At 40.9% G+C, this 15,796-nt stretch overlaps 1 protein-coding gene across 4 annotated transcripts in view; it reads left to right on the top strand.

The window, feature by feature from the left end:
- Positions 1-15,796, top strand: part of FILIP1 (filamin A interacting protein 1) — a 167,776-nt gene that overhangs the window by 92,640 nt on the left and 59,340 nt on the right. For 3 of the 4 annotated variants that reach the window (XM_027819192.3, XM_007056804.4, XM_037894339.2), the window contains exons 3-4: positions 9,567-9,740; positions 12,929-13,107. In XM_027819192.3, coding sequence (XP_027674993.2) covers positions 9,567-9,740; positions 12,929-13,107 — 353 coding nt within the window. Of the gene's footprint in view, positions 1-9,566; positions 9,741-12,928; positions 13,108-15,796 lie in introns of those variants that run through there. The other variant, XM_043542527.1, reaches the window with a different exon arrangement.

Genomic DNA, 15,796 nt, shown 5'->3' with positions numbered 1-15,796 from the left:
CGTATCCATACACCCTGCCCAAAGACGTTTTCTCATATTTGTTCTGAGAACAAACCTCTACCAATACAGGGTCCTACCCTTGAGTCTCTCAACAGCACTCTGCATCTTCTCCAAGATCCTCACGGGGTTACCACACAACTGAGGAAAAAAGGAATAATAATCTTCCCTTCCCTTACCTTTCCCCCTCAAGTTGCAAACCCGCAAGGAAGTCATCCTAACCACACAGATGACCATCGACTGCTTTCAGGGACTTGGCCTGCAAATAAACACAAACAAATCCACATTAATCCCTACTCAATGTCTGGAGTTCCTAGGTGCACACCTTGACTCCACAACTAGCATTGTGTCTCTTCCAACTGAGAGATTCATCAACATAAAGAATCAGGTCACCAAACTGCGGAACAGCCCACAGGTCACGGCTCACAATTGCCTACAACTTCTAGGCCATATGGCTGCATGCACTTTTGTGGTCAAGAACTCATGCTTGTACTTGCAATGCCTATAAGGTTGGCTAGCCACAGTCTACAAACCAAATGTACACAGACTATGCAAACTTCTCATCATGCCTACCAAGATCAAGGACTTACTCATATGGTGGACTTGACCACACAATCTCTGTTCCAGGGTCCCATTTTTACAGGAATCCCCTTCAATTATAATCACTACAGATGCAATCCTCACTGGTTGGGGGTCACACATGGGTCACCATACCACTCCAGGATTATGGTCCCCTACAGACATCTTACTGCGTATAAATCTTCTAGAGCTGTGAGTGGTCCACAACGCCTGCCTCCACTTTCTCCCACTCATCAAGAAACAAAAGATCAGGATCATGACCGACAACATTGCTTCTGTTTTATTGTCCCAACTCAGGGGCCATCTACACCACCCAAACATAGCAATGCTCCACGACAAGGCATGGCTCTTCAATGGTTCTCCTACGAAGAATGAGGCTGCTCCAAGCAGGTGCAAACTGTACTATTACAGCAGGACACAATCTACACATACCACCTATATCAGTAAGTGGTCTAGGTTCACGGCATGGTGTTCTGCCAGGCAAATCGCTCCTACTTCCGCACCTCTTCCAGTCGTGCTGGACTACCTTCTGGAGCTCCAACAATCTGGGCTCTCCTTCAGCTCCATAAAGGTACATCTGGCAGCAATCACAGCATTTCACTGGAACATCGGAGACATCGCTATCTTTGCCTACCCCACGAAAAGATTCCTCAAAGGCATCCAGACCCTGTCCCCCATCAGACCACCCACTCAGCCATGGGACCTCCGCTTGGTCCTCACATGTTTGATGCAAAAGCCCTTTGAACTGCTAGCATCCTGCTCTCTACTACACCTCTCTATGAAAGCTGCGTTCTCAGTGGCAATTACATCCGCCAGACATGTAGAACTTGGAGCTCTCATTGCTGACCCACCGTATACTATCTATTTTAAGGATAAAGTCATGCTCCGAATGCATCCAAAATTTCTCCTGAAGGTATATTCATCCTTTCACCTTAATGAACCTATCCATCTTTTTTAAGGATAAAGTCATGCTCCGAATGCACCCAAAATTTCTCCTGAAGGTACATTCATCCTTTCACCTTAATGAACCCATCCATCTACCAACCTTCTTTCCTAAACCGCATGCGGACTCTTTCGAAGCAGCAATGCACACACTTGATGTGCTCAGAACTTTGTCCTTTTATTTGGATAGGATTAGTCCGTTCAGGGCTTCCCCTAAACTTTGTATCTCAGTCGCAGAGCGATCTAAGGGCAAATCATTATCCACCCAGAGAATACCCAGCTGCATATTGGAGTGCATCTGTTTATGCTACCAACTAAAGAAGATACATCCTCCAACCTCTATTAAGGAACACTCTACCAGATCTGTGTCAACATCTGTTGCATTCCTACATAACATTCCCCTGCAAGGCTGCGACTTGGGCTTTGAAGCACACCTTTGCCAAACATTATGCCTTTACTCGGGGACCCTTGACTGACACTCAAATGGCCCAAGCTGTGCTGTCTACAGCTTTCTTACCAGATCTGAAGTCCCTACCATCCTAGAGATACTGCTATTCAGTCACCTGGAGTGGCACACACAGGGACATCTCTCTCTCAAAGAGGAGGTTACTCACCTGTGTAGCAACTGATGTTCTTTGAGATGAGTGTCCCTGTGGGTGCTCCACTACCCACCTCCTCCCCTCTACTTTGGAGTTTGGGGCAGTCTCCTTTGTAGAGAAGGAACTGAGGAATCATGGCCGCGCACACGCTGTTAAGGCACCAGCAGCGCATGAGGCAGGCCCGTGCGGGTACTGGTGTACAAATCTCCGAGCGAAAGTGCATGGACACATCAGCACCGGGAGTGGAGCACCCACAGGGACACTCATCTCAAAGAACATCAGTTACTGCACAGAGGAGTAACTGCCTCTTTTGCATAAAATGTTCTCAGCCTGACTCCTTTTCACAAAGCCCTTATTTACCGTGTAATTTATACCAACTTTAAGGCCAGAGTGATGTAAATGGAACTTTGTGGTGAGAATCAGAATGAGAATCAGGCCAAGAATATTTAATAAAAAATTAAAACATCTGTGATGCTATTTATTATTTGTAAAGCACTAACTATGGTCAGTTTGGGACAAGAAACAATATCAAAGCCACATCAGTGGTAAAGAAGATAGATATGTTGGGTGACCAGAGGAGAAGGGCAGTGTTAGTTTGTAATTCGGGGAATGTTTTTCTCCTCTTATTCTGCTCCCATTCCTCTCTTCTTCTTATAATGTGTTGGGATAGAGAAGGCACTTGACAAATATTAGTGTTAAGGTCTTACAGAATAAGTGTGCCTTTATTAAAGGATTTGAATGAGGAGAGGATGTGATTGAAAGATTATTCCAACCACTGGTAATAGCATGGATGAAGGCATAAAGCTAGAAGTGGGAAGAGGGCATGAAGGGGAGTGAGTCTGGCAGTGTTGGTAGAATGAAGGGAAGTGATAAGAAAGGGACTCCAAGATGTAGGCTAGAATGGAGTTGTATCCTCCCATGATGAAGTCAGACATGGTCTTTCACCCTTTGTAATCTTCAGCTTCACAGACAGCTTTCTTTTTCAAATTAAATCCTCAACAGCTCACTAAACAGCTATTCTCAGAGGCTTTAGACCAGAGGACCACATGATTTCTGACTCACTTTGGGGGGGAATGCATCCTACTGTTCTCCCTTCAAGTCTCAGGAAGAATTAGGAAGAAGGCATAAATGATTCCTCAGTGCTGAGCTGACACCGGAGATCACACTGAGATATCAAAACAGATAACATGACAGATCACACTCAGCCCAAACCCCCTTCTTCCAGAACCTGTTACCAGTTACCCAGCTCTTTCAACCAGATTAGCCTCTATATGCTAAGTGGGGGAGAAATATCAAGGGTTAACTTTTCAGCAGAGCCTAATTTGTCAGGCACTGAAATCCCATTGAAACTACTCCCTCGGGCTCCTTTGTAACCCCAAATTCAAATTCCCAACCAAAGAATGTGATTGTCAAGGATGAGAAATATTGTCCTTTAACACAATATTAATAGATGCCTTCTATGATGAAATAAATGGCTCTGTGGATATGGGGAAAGTGGTGGATGTGATATATCTTGACTTTAGCAAAGCTTCTGATACAGTCTCCCACAGTATTCTTGCCAGCAAGTTAAAGAAGTATGGATTGGATGAATGGACTATAAAGTGGATAGAAAGCTGGCTAGATTGTCAGGCTCAATGATCAATGGCTCGATGTCTAGTTGGCAGCCAGTACCAAGCGGAGTGCCCTAGGGGTCGGTTCTGGGGTCAGTTTTGTTCAACATCTTTATTAATGATCTGGATGATGGGATTAATTGCACCCTCAGCAAGTTCGCAGATGATACTAAAATGGGGGGAGAGGTAAATACTCTGGAGGGTAGGGACAGGGTCTAGAGTGACCTAGACAAATTGGAGGATTGGGCCAAAAGAAATCTGATGAGGTTCAACAAGGACAAGTGCAGAGTCCTGTACTTAGGAAGGAAGAATCCAATGCACCGCTACAGGCTGAGGACCGACTGGCTAAGCAGTGGTTCTGCAGAAAAGGACATGGGGATTACAGTGGACGAGAAGCTGGATATGAGTCAGCAGTGTGCCCTTGTTGCCAAGAAGGCTAACGGCATATTGGGCTGTATTAGTAGCAGCCTTGCCAGCAGATCGAGGGAAGTGATTATTCCCCTCTATAAGGCACTGGTGAGGCCACACCTGGAGTATTGTGTCCAGTTTTGGTCCCCCCACCACAGAAGGGATGTGGAAAAATTATTTCATTTTATCAGTTTCAAATTGTATTGTCTCTGATTTTTACTGGGTAGCCCTTTATTTTTATAGTATGAAAAACAGGTATAAGGATTCTCAGGTTGGGCACCGAAAAATGGAGGCACCCAAATGCAATGGCTTATTTATTTTATTTATTTTGTAAATGTAGGCCTTAAATTCAGATTAGGTGGAACTGAGTTTGTAACATTCACAAGCCTCCTCTCAAAAGTTCACACACGGAGCCCCTCACATGGCTCCCAGGTGAAACAAAAACTGCTAGTAACTAAAAACCTTTCTACTCTAACTAGGTAAAAGTAACTTTTGTGCTGGTTCACTTTGAAAACTACTGCTAGTGCATCAGTAACATGGTAGGCACTGTACAGCATAAAGGAAGATTCGATATGGTACCAGCTTTAAAGAACATACAATCTGAATAGTATATAAAATTGGTTTGGAGTTTTCATATCAAACAATTTTAAGTTATGAGTGAATTTAAAAGGTAAAGTGATTTTCTAAACGTGAAAACTCATCCATTTTCTAAGTTCCTCACAGTGATTCTCAACCTCTTGTCTAAATAATCTCAAACTTTAAAATAAAATCTCGATTGACTAGAAATTGTTGTAATATCTGATTGTCTCATATCTCTGAATGTTCCCACTTACCGCAATGACAAGGGGAATGGAGTTGAGAAATGGTTTTCTAGTGCCAGAAAACCCCATTTATTCCACCAAAAACCACTAGAGACTGCAGTCTGTGATTTTATATGCAAGTTTACTTCCAATCTGAAATCACTTCCTTGTGCTTGTGCCCTCGCATGTGTTTTATATTAAGTAACATTGTGTCCTTAAACAAACAAGAAACATAAAAGAAAATACCCACCGGTTGGGATGATAGAGTCTCTGTTTGCCAGAACTGGGATATGTGTGCCATCTATTGTCCCACTATAGTTCAGGAAGCTTCAGATCCCTCATCTAGTTTCTGCACATTGCCCAGACTCACACGTCTGCATATCAAGAGATACTTATGTCCTTGGACACCTTTCTGACAACCACTCCACTGGGTTTTCCAATACCAAAGTGACTACCTACCAACCAGAGTTGCCAGCTTCCAGAGTGCAATTGCCACCCGCTTTTCCACTGTCAAAGCAGCTCTCATTCTAATGTCTCTGTGCTAGAGGGCTGAGGTGAGCTCAACACACAGATCCAGGAATGTGGCCATCTGCATCCAGAAGTTCTGCAGATACAGCTGGTCACCCCAAATCTGCATCACAGTGCGATCCCACCATTCAGTGCTCCCTTCTCCAGCGTAGAAGCACCACTCTACTGTGTGGAGCTGGTCAGCAAATGCCTGCAACACCCTCAGTTTTAATTCACTGTCTACCTTATACATTACCCCTCCTCAATTGTCTTATCTTCATTGCAGCACTACGGTTGGTAGCGGAAGTTCCACAAATTCAATGTGCACTGAGTTTCTAAAACAGACTTGAAAATTCCCCTGAGCTGTTCAGGATTCATGTTTCTTTTAGTGACATAATAGACAGAAAAGTGGCATGAGGAACTGTGGGAATTTTTAAAAATGGCATGAAAATTATGGGATGGAATTATGGGGGAGCTCCCATAAATCTGAGCACTATGCTGGCATCCCAAAATGCGCTGCAAAATGTCCCACAAGCATTGCATCGGACAGTGGTGCAGAAGATACTGGGACGTCCACGCAGGGTGCACTACATCTTCCGCTGACACAACCACTAGTGGCTACGATGTGCGGCAACAACAAAAGCAGCCAAATGTGCACATGCTCTTGTGATATAGGAATGTCGGTGGCTGTAAGCTGACAAAAGTTTTGTCAGTGAACCTTTGTAGTGAAGACATAGCCAAGAAGTACTTCAACAAAAGTACTTCACAGTGGAGAATCTGCCTGGGTTCTTTTTTCTTTTTCTTTTTTTAAAACCAATTATGTGGCCCCAGGCAACCCAGCTCTTTCCCAACAGGACTATTTTGGCTTACTATCTGAAAATGGCCTGTGTCCTAAAATTTATTTTAATTATATACTTTTTCACTATACCTTAAAACAAAACAGCAACACGAGGGCTAGTCTTGTTGTTTAAGTGGAAAATTAGTCATTTGGAGGAAGCATGAAATCATTAATTTCACAGGCCAGCTATTTTAGCCAATTCCCCATGCAATCATTATGAGGAGTTTGTAGGGAGACTAACTGAAATCCTGAGAACTACTGAAAGCTACACTATAGTCTGTGACCCTGTAGCCCATTAAGATTTAAGAGCAGTTGCACTTCAAAATCCTCCCACTCCTGGATTTGTGTCTTACCAGATAAAAGCAATTTGTGTTCAGTTTATTATTAGCACAGACCTATTTTTGCTCTGATGCTTCCTAGCAACTTCAGTGGAGTATCTGTTTGTTAGTTTGCTTTTCATAAATTGTTATCATAAGCCCATGGTAACATACAAGGAAACAGTACTTGATGAACTAGCTGATACCCCTGACAAGATGAGGATATGAACAATGAGCATATTATATCTACACACACACTTATTCGTTTATACACACATACACACACATATATACAAGGGAATATACAGTACATGTGACATGGACATATATCACATGTTGTAAATATATACACATATGATGATATCCATGTGAAAAGTCATAGAACTATGTGAAGAATTAATATCATGTATCTTTGAGCACCTCATCTGTCCCCTGTCCATCCATCTTCCCATCCTCCTTTGAACTTTTTAACATTCCAAAAACATCCTCAATGAGTTGTCCTTATATATGAAATAAAATCAGCCTCACAGAGAAATATTTACTTGTTTCCCCCCTCAAATTATGTTCAGTCCTGTAGTAGAGGGCCGAACATCACAAATTAATCATCCAATATCTCGCAGCCTTGCAGTGCTTTCCGCTTTTCTGTCGGATACAATACTCGCTTCTTCCTTTGGAAGGGCCCAGGAGAATGGATTTGAAAATTGTGATATTTATATGCATAGAAAAACTGTTTCATTCCACTTTGAGAGGGTTTTATGGCTTCCTCTGAGCCCAGAAACACTGAACTCATGATAAGTAATGTACCTGCTGTTACAGTAAGAGTATGAAAAATAGTCACGATAAATTTTCTTTAATGTCTCTAAAGCATTCCTACAATAACTTTTTTCATGTACTGTAAGAATCTTATACAGAGTACATGATGGATTGTAGTGTACAGCTTTTATTGGCATAAGTTAGGGATGACCTGTATAACTCATTTTGTCACTCATAAGTAATGTGGCTTCCTCAGACTCATGCTGATAAAACATTTATACTCCTCTATCATGAATTCTCTATATTACAGGAAGAGACAGTTGCAATACCTGGTTGCCTAATATTTTCCATTAGAAGCCCCTGTTCATAGTTGTTTATAACTGTTAATGTTCTTATGTGGGCTGCTTACTCTCTACCTCAGGCTCAATTTTTAAGTATCAGTAAAAGTGGCTCAGCTGTTTCCAAGAATTAAGTTTAGGGAAAAGAGCTAGTTTTGCTAATGTTAAAAGCCTTTTCTTTGAAGAGCTCTAGTGCCTCCATGGTAAAATTGGCAGAGTGATAGTCCTGGGGACAGAGAGGTACCTTTTCTTCCCCATGAAAACACACCCAGATTTGTGTGTTATAAGTTATAACACCTTTGAAAATCATCCAAGTTATAAGCCTTTGAAAATCATCATTTGTGTGTTTAGAGCTTTATAGAAGCTTGCTGCTAAAATCTCTGAACCTTCCATGTGCACTGAAATGTCTTCCCAGCTCTGCACAGATTGAGCATTACATGGGGCAGGAGCAGCAGCTGCTTCTTTGACCTAAGGGAAGGAGAGAGCCAGTAGGAAAGCATGAGTTCTTCTCTACTTACTGACTATAATTCTGTGAAATTCACAACCCTTCTTATTGAGCAAGGCTTCATAACTGCACGTTAAGAGACAGGCAAGTGTCATTCCCCCATTTTACCAGTGGGGCAACAGGTATTGCACAAAGTCACTTCAGACACAGTTGAGACCTGGCCTCTGTTTCTGATATGGCAGAACCACTGCATATCAAATCAATGTGCTTAGCTCTGCTATTTGTAACCACAAGAACAAACTCCCATTCAGAGCCGGGAATAAACTCCTAAGATTCCTCTGTTGTCCAGCAAATAATTAGGTAAGCCACTGTCAAAGTGTGTGCTGTGTCCCCCTGTAGTGGCTGGTCCACATAGATGTTAACAGCTCTTTATTACTACTAGTTACTCTCTTAGCTCAAGTTTTTGAGATCCATGCTATGAATATAAAGGTCCTTAATTCAAACCTTACTGCTGATCCATGTGGCAGTTAATATGGTTCCATGTATTTTATTTTTCCAGTTCCCTTTTTTAAAAAATCTAGAAATTTACATACAATAATTACTTTAAAAGAACATTATGGTTGCAAAGGCAAGCATTCAGTTGTTAGGAAATGACAGAATTATAGTTGCCCATGAAATCTTAATTCAGCCCCCTTGTGTGTTCTGTATGGTGTAGTTTAATTACATGATCATATATTCTTTGTTCTACAAGACACCTGCTTCATCCAGTGCACAGTGGATGAGGCAGGAGGTAGTAAGAAGAACAAGGATGTTCTATTCTGGTTAAGGTCCTAGACTGGGACCCAGGAGAGCTAAGTTTTACCCCTGAATGTCATAGACTTCATACGTGATGGTAGGAAACAGGTTTCAGAGTAACAGCCGTGTTAGTCTGTATTCGCAAAAAGAAAAGGAGTACTTGTGGCACCTTAGAGAGTAACCAATTTATTTGAGCATAAGCTTCTGTGAGCTACAGCTCACTTCATCGGATGCACACTGTGGAAAATACAGAAGATGTTCTTATACAGACAAAGCATGAAAAAATGGGTGTTTACCACTACAAAAGGTTTTCTCTCCCACCACCCCACTCTCCTGCTGGTAATAGTTTATCTAAAGTGATCACTCTCCTTACAATGTGTATGATAATCAAGTTGGGCCATTTCCAGCACAATAATTCATACCCACAAAGAGTCAAATTAAGATTACAGAGGCAATCTTTATTCTGGCATTTCCCACCTGCTTGATTTTGCAATCTTAATATTCTTTTAATTCCCCCCCCAATGTACTCTGTGTGTGTACTATATACACACACTGCACACACTGTAGTTATAGTAATACACATGTGGTTTGCTTGTTGATTGTAGGTTGTCTAATTATATTGAATTGAAATCCCGCAGGCTAGAGAAGATGTCATCCACATGCTGAAGACAGAGAAAACCAAACCTGAAGTTTTAGAGGCCCACTATGGATCTGCAGCTCCAGAGAACGTGCTGCGAGTGTTGCATAGGGATGCCATCCTTGCCCAAGAAAAATCTGTAGGGGAAGATGTCTATGAGAAACCCATTTCAGAGGTAATAACTTATCCAATTTCCCAAGAAAGGATGGATAGAATGAGTCATGATGAATAGACTGTGCCCATTTACCTTGCTGTCATTGCACAAAGCAAGAGCCAAATGCAGGGTTCACTGCTCATGCAAATAAAAGGAACTGAAGGGAAGGTGAATATTTCCTTGTTACGAAACCACCAAAGCATGTTCCCCATGATAATAGCATTGGCTCTGAATGCAAAAACAAAAGCCTCTCATGTTCTTTAGGGGACTTTGCCCTCCTTCCCCCCTGCTCCCCTAAGCAGTGAACGTGAAGCAGTTAAGCAAAGACAAACCCTCCCAGGATGGTGAATGGTTACATTTTGACTCTACATTTTAAATTCCTTTCCATTAATAGGTACAAATCTGTAGTGATAAGCGCTCTTGACAGTGTGTCTTGGTTAGAGTATCATCAAGTGAGCAGTTAGGATGAGAAGTCTATTTCACTCACACCAGTGTAAATTAAATATTACTCCACTGAAGTCAATCCACATGCAAAATAAATTTCCCTCCCACCCCAATTTTCATGAGACTGGATCATTGCATCAGGTATAGAAGTTAAGTCTAGGGACCAAATCCCGTAGTCTTTACTCAGTCCTTAGAAAGTTTGTCTTCAACAGTCATTTTGTCAATACGATGACTGTAGGCATAATCCTGTACCCAATGGCATCAGTCAACCTGATTCTCTGTTATAATGCTGATTTTATGCTGGTGTAATGCCATTGAAGTCAACAAAGTTACACGAGCATTAAAATGGTGTAACAGTGTGGAGAATCAGGCGCATAGGGGGCAAGATCAGGCTCTAAGTTAGACCTATAGCATTTGATCCTTGGTTTGAAGTCTATGAAGCTATACCCCAGTGTAGGATAGGTAGGAGACCAGAAAAAGGTCCTAATATCTACAGGGTGTATCCAAAACTAAGCACCGAGCACATTCTTAAGGTAAAAAAGGCCATCTTTGAGTTCAGTTATTAAGGTAAAGACTCGCATCCCTAGGGTTTTAGTTAATCTCTTCTACTTTTTCTAAATACATCAGTAATAATTGTACAATAATTACAGTAATAATGATACAATGGTTGAACAACCCACTGTATAAGATGACATCTTTTCAGAATTTAGAGTCAACAGAGTGATCAAACTGATTCAACATGCCTAGGTGATTGGTTATGTTAAAAAAAATGTAAAGAAGGATCAGGACACATTATAAATACATGTATATTGTATCTGAGATCCCCTCACCATATTCAAGGTGTCCAGTGCAAATTATGAGGCTAGGTATTCATAAGAATTGGCCAAGAGACCCCCATATTAACTCATGCCAAGATTTGCTTCATATAGGAAAAAAGTGAGTCACAGAACGCCCAAGAGTCTTAGGATGCATGCAGCCACTTTATTGCTTAGTACCAGAATAGGAACGGTGCAGCTGATGAACTCTACCCGCAAGTCAAAAAACTAGCACTGATAACTGCCAGCCGAAAAATGTATAATATGCCACAATGTATGTACAATTTTTCAAGGACTCTCTGGATAGAACACAGTACAATTCATATTAATTGTGTCTAGTAGAAGACAATTTAAAATACACTGCGTACTTTTAATGTGACATCTTCTGGAATATTTGTGAGGCGAGTAAGCGGGGAAAACAGATTGTATCATTCAGGAGGATATGTTAAATATTCACTTGAACAATGCTAAAAGAACTTAACAAGACTCTTTTGTAATAGGTGGCAAGGGCACTGTATCCATGGAATCCCATGGTTTCGGAGGGACTCTTTGTTCTCTGTAAAACTTGTACAGCAAGGAATTTATTAGAAGATGATTGGTATAAAAATACTGCATTTACAATATTTTCTGGCTTCAAAAGGTCCATTGTCCAGATGAGAATGCAGCTGATGCCAGGCTCTCTCCTTTGTGAAGTTTAATGAGCACCTCAGACTCTCCTGTTTATCATCTAGAGTTGTTTCAAAAGGGCTGCAATCCTGTTCTCATCTTTCCGTTAGCCCATTACAGGGATAGCATAAAATAGCAACTAGCTTGGCCAGCCCTGGCTATAGAAGACATGATTCCCACAATGGATGGGCTGAGTGTGATCAGGGCAGGACCTAGTGATATTTTTGTTGGAGGCACATAATCAGAAAGGTACTGTGTGGGTCTAGCTGAGTGGAAAGTTTGTTACAAACTGAATGAGAACCCAGATTCAGTTGCCCTCTCCCCAACAAAACACTGGAAGTAGCAGCGTGAATAGCGATGTTTGGTATTGCTGTTTCCTAGCAACTTTTTACACATGTACCAGAAAACTAGTGTTTGAAAAATAGCTGGAATAATAATAAATAATAATAATAATTAATAACAATATAATTAATAATAACATTAGACAAATTAAAAAAAATAAACCATTTCCAATAAAGTAATGAGATAAATTGTAAAAGAAGAGGAAGAGAAAAAAATTCTAAAATGAACAATAACCAGAAATGTATTACAAAAAGAATCCACACTGACTCTAGCTAATTTAGATTTTATTTTTAATCAATCTAATGAATGGCAGCTGCGAGTATCTATGCATATCACAGATGCGCACCCCAATTTTCAGCTTTAGGCATGCAACTTAAGTGCCAAACCCCATGTTTAGGCATCTAAATTCCCATCTAGCCATTCGAATGCAGGATTTAGCTGTCTAACATTAGGCATCTTAATTTGTACATAGGGTCTACCCTCTTTTGTTCTGATGGGTGTCCTCAACTGCCATTGACTTCAATAGGCCTGAGAACACATTACCGGACAGGAGAGGCTGAACACCTTGTCTGTTCAGGTTCTTAAAAGATCATTGCCTCAGACCTGCTTCCCTGGAGGCACTGAACACCCTCATTTCCCCTTCCAGTTGGTAGGAGTTGAAGGTGCTCAGCACCAAGTTGCAGGAAGAACTCAGTATTTTAAAATGGTGTCAGATTCTGTTCTTCATATATCTGGGAGCTATGCAAATGTTTAATATAAATATACTGTATAAAGAAATCATTCTTTTCACAGAACAATTATTCTGGTTCCTAGCCTTGTAAAACCCAAGACATAAAATTACTGAACTGGCATTTACTAAATACAGTTTCTTCGGTGAGTTAATCAGTCAATGTCAGTGAATGAGACCTTTCAAACAGTCCATTCTCCTTTTCAACAATCCAGCTGGACAGACTGGAAGAAAAGCAGAAAGAGACGTATCGACGCATGTTGGAACAGCTCCTCTTGGCCGAGAAGTGCCATCGGCGCACAGTTTATGAGCTGGAAAATGAGAAGCATAAACATACAGATTACATGAACAAAAGCGATGACTTTACCAACCTCTTGGAGCAGGAGCGTGAAAGGTGAGCACTAGAGTTACTGCGTAGCATATCCTCAACATCCTGACACTTCCTCAGTTAAGAAGTGAAAAGTTTTTTTATATGATACATCTATTGCCCAGGCAAACTATTTGTAAAATGTCACCGTGATCGCATTGTACTAATAACATTGTTCAGGTCCAGAGCTGGGAGATCTCACCAGACATTTCTGTGAGTATGCACTTGAATTTTAAAATGAATTTCCTTTGGCCAGACCAGTGCCCAATTTGTGTTCATCTTCTGGAAACTTTTGAGTGATCCAATTTTATTTACATTGACTGAATTTTAATCTGGCATGCTGAACCCAAGGTGGTAGGCTTCTTATGGAATGGAATACCGTTTAGCACAGCAGGAGGACATGGTTTCCAAACCCCATTCTAGAGCCTTGGCACGGAAGTGAGAAGAAGTTGATTGCACTCTTCACATCCAGGGCTGTGAATTCACAATTGATTGAAGAGTGATGCTTCAGGCAAGGTGTGCGTGTCCCAGGAAGGAAATGTTTTCTAAAAATTGCCTAGTCCTGCCCATCTGCTACCGCAGACTCGTTGCAGACATTCTCAGGAAGAAAGATGCGAGATTCACTGAGTAAATTATTTGTTACTTATTTCCTCAGCGAGGTTCAAGACCATCTTTTTGTAGATGATGCATGAAGCTACAAAGTCTGTATGTCTTGGCTGCATTACTGAGCTGATTGACAAATTTCAAAGAGCACAAACTCTGCTGCATTTTACCCAATAATGTGAAATGTTGTCACCTTCACAGCATATCAAGAATTATGTTGGCTTGTTTTTCCAGTTAAGGAGTATGACAATTATCACCTTTGGTTGCTTGTATATAAATTATTTTTTATATATGCTGAGTATTCATGTATGTAGGGATACATATGTGTGCCCAGAGACTACACAAACAAGGGTTTGATCCAAAGCCCATTGAAGTTAATTGAAAGCTCCCATTGCCTTTAATGATCTTTGGATCAGGCCTTTAGCACTATAGAAGTACATATTATGATAATAAATTATTATAAGAGTGTTGCAGTATTATCTTCTCTGATTTACTTTCTACAAATCACCCAGCTCATTCCCTTTAATCTGGCAGTTATTGCCATCTCACCATCCCAGCAATGAATTTGTGTTGTCCAAATAATGTAGTTTTGCACATTGAACTCTCTCTCCTGCTAGGCACTATTGGTGAGTGTTGTCCTGACAGAATCAGGTACAAAATATTTCTTTTAGATAAGGCACAAAGAGTGAATTACTGACATCTCCAAAATCAGCCTTTTTACTTTTTATACATTGATTTTGCCAACATTATTTCTTATATATTTGATCAGCTTATAAAGTGACTACTGCAAAAGCACTGAAGTGTGGTCTAAAAAGTGTAACACAAACACAAATCTCTATCAGTGTGGGAGCATTTCAGATCAACCAGACTGAGCAACCCTAAACTGTTTTGTTGGCTTGTCAGCAGCATTGCCAACCCCAAATGTTCACAAATCATGACTCAGGCCCCTCAGAATCATGAGATTGGCTTTAAAATTATGAGATTTCAATAAATAATTTCTGGGACTTTTTAAATTTGTCTTTTGATGTTTGATCCATTAGCATTCCCATTTTCAATAATTTCTCCACAGCCATAAGGGCTAGAAACATACTTAAAAAAAAAAAAAAAAAAAAGCCGAGATTCTTACATAATCACATGACTAAAGGAGCTGGGACTTTAAGATAAACACCTAATATCCTGAGACTCACAATCAAATTATAAGAGTTGGCAGCACTACCAGCCGTGGAGATTAAAGCCCATTTTTTTATCCACCAATCAGGGATGGTTTGAAAGTGCCAGTGAGAATTTCCCTGCAACCTCACTTTATCCCTATCCTAGAAAAGCACCTTCAAGGGTGAGAGGTATTTATTATGTGTACACCTGTTCACTGCCAATTGAATTGAGATCACCAGCTCAATTCATATGGGCCACTAAACAGCCCTAAAATGATAAACTATTGGTCATCACTGGCTTGTGCTGTTTTCTTTGGTGATCTGGAGTTGAGTTCTGTCTCCTGTTACTAATCCTCTACATCCAGTCCCATCTCTATGTGCATTCTCTCAGTCTCTCTGCTCCATTATGTGCCTCCTTTTATAAACTCCATGAATAGTGCAAAAACAGCAATAAAAAGGAAATTCTGAATTTAAATATATATTGAAAGCAGATCCTTTGGGAATAGCCAAAACCAGTGGTTCTCAAACTTTTGTACTGGTGATCCCTTTCACATAGAAAGCCCCTGAGTGTGACCCCCATTATAAATTAAAAACACTTTAAAATATATTTAACACCATTATAAATGCTGGAGGCAAAGCAGGGTTTGGAGTGGAGACTGACAGCTCGCGACTCTCTATATAATAACCTTGTGACCCCCTGAGGGGTCCTGACCTCCAGTTTGAGAACCCCTGACCAAGACCATTTGCCTCAGTTACCAGGGCAAATAGATGTGGGGTAAGAATTGCACCTGTTGAAGCCCCTTTGATTTCTGTTGAGTGACAAGAGAAATCTGATACCATAAAAACGGCCATACTGGATGAGACCAATGGCCCATGTAGCCCAGAATCCTGTCTTCTGACAGTGGCCAATGCCAGATAATTCAAAGGCAATGAACAGAACAGAGCAATTATCAAGTGACCCA

Source organism: Chelonia mydas, chromosome 3 (assembly GCF_015237465.2).
Source record: "Chelonia mydas isolate rCheMyd1 chromosome 3, rCheMyd1.pri.v2, whole genome shotgun sequence".
NCBI lineage: Eukaryota > Metazoa > Chordata > Testudines > Cheloniidae > Chelonia > Chelonia mydas.
Note: the sequence above shows the minus strand (reverse complement) of the source record. Positions and strands in the feature narration are given on the sequence as shown.